General features: G+C 38.6%; 1 protein-coding gene across 1 annotated transcript in view; it reads left to right on the forward strand.

The window, feature by feature from the left end:
* Alr (Evr1_Alr domain-containing protein Alr) overlaps positions 1-5,537 on the forward strand; it is a 31,783-nt gene extending 26,246 nt beyond the window's left edge. Inside the window, exon 4 of the mRNA XM_083128955.1 lies at positions 5,205-5,537. Coding sequence (XP_082985081.1) covers positions 5,205-5,370 — 166 coding nt within the window. The 3' untranslated portion in view covers positions 5,371-5,537. The remainder of the gene's footprint in view (positions 1-5,204) is intronic.
* Positions 5,538-6,000: the final 463 nt, after the last annotated feature.

A 6,000-nucleotide genomic window follows, 5' to 3' on the forward strand; every position in this document is an offset into this window, starting at 1 on the left:
AGGGGAGGGCAGAGGTCAAGTGCTATTGGATATCACTCAAGCATGGTGTGGTGGTGTCTATTTTTAGTTCAGACCTAATTGTGAGCGGTAGAGCGCTCGTAAAGGGAATGACTGGAGGAAAAACAACGCATTTTCGGCCGATTTCCTTCAATTTTTCAACTTTTTTTTCCCAAATTTTTCTAAATTTTTCACGGTTCCCGGGAAAAGGGTCGTTACTTCGAGAGGGTCGTTATACCCGGGGTCGTAGAATCGAGAGTTGACTGTATATAAAAATTGCATATCACAAAACACTGATATTATCTATAAAAACAATTGTTACTTTTGTTCTTACTTTTTTTTTGGTGTGCACTCCTGTTTGAGTGATTCACATAGTAAATGAACTTTTGGATGGTTGGGGATTGATAATGGGAAATTCATGTGACATAGGGGTGTGGGCTACTGCCCCAGGGCGTACCGTACCATCTTATTCCCATTAAATTGATTTCTGTGTGTCTAAAGTTTTGTGACACCCTCTTTGAGAGCCACTGTCCAAAATTAATGTATGTCACTATGTGATCCCAGTGGGATGATGCCACTGGACTGTTGACGACTGGAAACTTGTGGTATGGAGTGACGAATCACACTTTACCATGTGGCACTCTGAAAGATGGGTTTGGGTGTGCTGAATGCCTGGAGATGGATATCTGCCAAAATGTGTAGAGCGAACATTGACATTTGGAGGAGGGGGTTTTTTAAATTATTTTTATGAAATGGAATGTGCCCTCTCATAAAACTGAATACAAATGTAAATGCAGAAAGGTACAGATACATTTGACCGGTTTAGTCTTTTCTACGATAGAACATTTCGGTGATGACTATTGCCTGTATCAGCATATCAGCTTAGTCATAAAGCTTGTGAGAAAATGGTTTGCAGACAATGACATTATGAATGAATTGGCCAGCCCAGAGCCCTGACTTGAATTCCATTGAACACCTTTGGGGTGGATTAGAATGCGAACTTTGCTCCAGAGCCCATGTCCCAATGCCCCATATCATGACCTAGTCTGGCCACAGCTCTTCAGGAAAAATGGGCTGCCATTTCTACGGAGACATTCCAACACCTGATTAAAAAAGTCTCCCCCACAGAGTTAGCAAAGAAAAAGTCTCCCCCACAGAGTTAGCAAAGAAAGAGTGGACCCACTCCGTGATAATGTCAATCAATAACTGGAACTTATGGCATAGGGTACATCTGATGTCAGTTTTCAGTAGGTCTCTGGATACTTTTGATCATGTAGTGTACAGGGTGGCTCAATAAGTCACTTAACACCCCCAGTACAAAGCCACTGCAGCGCGCAACATGGAAATGGTGATGACCAATCGTTATCTGGCCAAGGGGGAACACATTGACGCCACCCACACGGTCGGCGGCCATCTTGAATTCAACTTCAGAATTTTAAATGGGAAGGGGGTCGTGCGACATATCAAAATGGGCTAGAATTTCATGAGAAATGCAATGGTGAAGGTTTTTTCGACGTATCTTTAACCAGTAAAAAGTTATGACTGAATTCTTGTACCAATTTGCTCCTTTTCGAGGTGTTAGAAAAATGCCTTAAAATTTGTTTAGCACTTCGGTAATGCATCGAGATCAAAGTGACGTCTATGGAGAGACGTTTGCATGCCATTGCACATTATTTTAATCGGATACATCCATGAAGAGCTGTGCATTATGAATGGTTGTCGCGAACAATTTACAGTGTGACGCTTCCATTGAATTAAAAGTCCTTCACAGTGACAAGGCTAATGTTTATGTTCATAAGGAAGTTCATAAACAGAATATGTGACCCTTGTCATCTGATAACTAACTTTGGACAAAATCTGGTTCATAACATTCTCATAAGTGTTCTGGTGTTCTTCCCTATTCAAAAAACTCTGTAAAAAGTACCTTCTTCCATAAGCAACGATGAAAAAAACTGTTTATTTAACAAATCCAAGTAGCCCTAAGCATTTAAGGTTCCGTTGATGGAAAATTGACTAACCACTTGTGTTCCACACAGCACGCCACACCATTAACTTACCAGCACTAACCATTCAGCTTTGATCTGTCGAAAATGGGTTACCAGATAAAAATCATCGAATATTCTGTTTATAAACTTCCTTATGAACATAAACATTAGCCTTGTCACTGTGAAGGACTTTTAATTCAATGGAAGCGTCACACTGTAAATTGTTCGCGACAACCATTCATAATGCACAGCTCTTCATGGATGTATCCGATTAAAATAATGTGCAATGGCATGCAAACGTCTCTCCATAGACGTCACTTTGATCTTGATGCATTACCTAAGCGCTAAACAAATTTTAAGGCATTTTTCTAACACCTCGACAAGGAGCAAATTGGTACAAGAATTCAGTCATAACTTTTTACTGGTTAAAGATACGTCGAAGAAACCTTCACCATTGCATTTCTCGTGAAATTCTAGCCCATTTTGATATGTCGCACGACCCCCTTCCCATTTAAAATTCTGAAGTTGAATTCAAGATGGCCGCTGACCATGTGGGTGGCGTCAATGTGGTTCCTCCTTGGCCAGATAACGATTGGTCATCGCCAATTTCAAATTCCATGCCGCAGTGGCCTTGTACTGAGGGTGTTAAGTGACTTATTGAGCCACCCTGTACAGTCATTAACCTTTCCCGATTGATTTACACATCAGTCTGGATAGTGATTATACTCAATGATGCTGGCTGGCGCCTGATAAAATTGAAGTCACGCAGTGAGTCGCGCTGTATCATCAAGAAGCTAAGCGTCCTGAATGCTAGAGAATTACGAACGGCTATACATTCTTTGCAATATATAGATAGATATAGATATAATTCGACACGTATGCCTATACACGTTTTGTAATGTTTCATTAATCGCGATTAGAAAGTTTTGAGAACATTTTAGACAATGAAATGTGAAGATACTCGTATATTGGTAATGAATGACATTCAACTTGACGTCGTCATGCAGTGCAGTGTAGCATGAAGTCGTGCAAACATATTTGCATGTGTTAAGGAAAGCGTATGAGAAGCTTTCTTACAGCGAGAAATTTGCGATACTTTATACGTACACATTCTTCATATGATCATGATAATCATACCTTCAATCACTTCGTCAAATATCATACGTATTGCGTACCCGGCATGTTTTCAACGTAGGATCTGATCTGTTTGCCCGCACTCATACTCCACCAGAAGCGCCGCTAATCTCCATATACCTCGCTGCAGAACTTCTGTTTCGCAATCTTCATTCAGTTCCATGGCACCTAAAATCTTGAATGCACTCCCGAACGAAATAAAGCAACTGAACTACAAACACTTTCGTAGGGCCGCATATGATTCACTGATTGATGATCAGAAGCAAAGTAAGACCACATATGATTAAAAACTGTTTCCTGTGAATTATTGAAAAAACTGGACCGAAACTAAGTTAATACATATATATTATTATCTTTTCATTTATTAGCACACACGCACTGTATATATGTTGTCATCTGTTTTCTTTTTGTGATTTTCTTTGTGTAGTAGTAGTTTTTCTTTATAGTTTCTTTTATGTTATTTTACTTATGTAGTGTCTTATAATCTTCATGTAAAATAATGTACCTAGGTACTTTGCTACATTTTTCTTTGTCGGGTTAGGTGGTAGATCAGCATTTGCTGAACCTCGCCCAAGTATAAAGACCATTGAATTGAATTGAATTGAATTGAAATATGAAGGAGGAGCGTGATTTCGCGCAATGAATTGTGGAGGAAGTTATTCACTGAACATCATGCTTCTTCCCTCATAAACTTGAATTATGTTACATATTCAGTTTGAAATACTGCGTTCTTCAATGATGTAATTTACCCATAATTTTCAAACAAAACTATACCCAAACGAAACGAAGAGTGTTACTTTGCACAAGATCATCTGCAACTCATATGTTAAAATGTGAAGGGGAGGATAAGGAGTGTCACACAATCCACTGCCTAAAGTACAAGGAGGTTACATATACAGGTTGGCGCAATAAGTCACTTAACACCCTCAGTACAAGGCCACTGCGGCATGGAATTTGAAATTGGCGATGACCAATCGTTATCTGGCCAAGGGGGAACCACATTGACGCCACCCACACGGTCGGCAGCCATCTTGATGTCTGCCATCTTGAATTCAACTTCAGAATTTTAAATGGGAAGGGGGTCGTGCGACATATCAAAATGGGCTAGAATTTCACGAGAAATGCAATGGTGAAGGTTTTTTCGACGTATCTTTAACCAGTAAAAAGTTATGACTGAATTCTTGTACCAATTTGCTCCTTTTCGAGGTGTTAGAAAAATGCCTTAAAATTTGTTTAGCGCTTCGGTAATGCATCGAGATCAAAGTGACGTCTATGGAGAGACGTTTGCATGCCATTGCACATTATTTTAATCGGATACACCCATGAAGAGCTGTGCATTATGAATGGTTGTCGCGAACAATTTACAGTGTGACGCTTCCATTGAATTAAAAGTCCTTCACAGTGACAAGGCTAATGTTTATGTCAAATACTATTTGCCATGAACATTTCAATTTGATTCACGTCTAATATGAATGAAAAGTGAAAAAACAGGAAATGCAAAATCCATTTCTTAACGAGGTTTGGATGAATCTACGTTTTTAGTTTATTTCTTGAGTTTTACATGTCAGATTTGCAATCTAAATGACTTGGTCTATTTTCAAACACCTGGAATTATTTCACGTTTTAAGAAGAAATGGACACAGCTGTCTAACCCATGGTCACTTGCTGCAAGGGCAGGACCCTCCAATGTGTCGTGTTTGTAATGTTATTTTATGTATTCAGCATATTCTTGTTGAACGTGCTGAATTTGCTTTCCTCACGCAGACTTTTAATCTTTCCAATTGTTTGTCATTCCGGTTGCGAGATGGCAACAGTTTTATGGCTAGACTCTTACACTGCCTGTGAGAAAGCTTTTAGTTTTGTCTTGTACAGGTCCTTTTACAACCTTGCACTTTTCATTTTTCCCAAGGGACTTTTTACACCCCTTGTTTTTAAATTTTTAAGCAAGAATTTTAGATAAAGAGATATTTCCCCATGTACATTGAAGGGTGCAAAATTGCCTTATGTGCTGACGCACCCAACAATTTTAATTCAATCAAGTCACTCCTTTGTCAAGTATTCACATTGTTTATGACGCTCTATTTGCAGTTTGAAGGCAACCCCTCCTGAAACAACTTCACAAAATGCCTTTTCCCAGTGGATGTGTAAATTACACAACATGGTTAACAAGAGGCTGGGGAAGCCAGAGTTTGATTGCAGTTTAGTGAATGACAGGTGGAGAGACGGATGGAATGATGGTTCCTGTGATATCTAGCAGAACGCAGTGCGTGTTCAGAAAGTATTTCTGTAGACCTCATTGAAGTGAGATAGTTGAAGTGAATGTCTTCAGATGTTTTGTATTGTTTTATGTAAATGATGTTACACGAGTTGTTACTTGTACAAACTATTCTGTATGAAATATAGACATATATATATTCTTTTCTCAAATGTTTCCATTATATGATGCCACAACCTTGTGTTGTTTGATTGTTTTTTTTTTACTTCGCTTTTGTGCCACTTTTGGCTAATCGTGAAATTGTGTTAAAATACATTATCATTCATTCACTAATGTGTTTATTAGTCATTAAATAAAATTATTCACTATATTATTAAATTGTATGTGCTGTTTATACATTTTATAGTGAATACAGTGGAACCCCAATTTTATATTTTTCAGCATTATACATTCAATATACTACATATAACATTTTCCCACATTTTAAGTTTTTTTGACTTGGTCCCCTGACAAAACGAGGTTCCACTGTAATCATATTTCCATTCTAGTTGCTGTGCAGGAAGATACGTGCTATGAAGCCAGAGGTCTCCAGTTTCAACCCTAGTTAAGGCATGGATATGTCATATATGTCCTTTCACCTTTAGTGGACAGATCGTCACACGAGTATAT

The sequence above is a fragment of the Lepisma saccharinum genome, chromosome 9 (genome assembly GCF_977018435.1).
Source record: "Lepisma saccharinum chromosome 9, izLepSacc3.1, whole genome shotgun sequence".
Lineage (NCBI taxonomy): Eukaryota > Metazoa > Arthropoda > Insecta > Zygentoma > Lepismatidae > Lepisma > Lepisma saccharinum.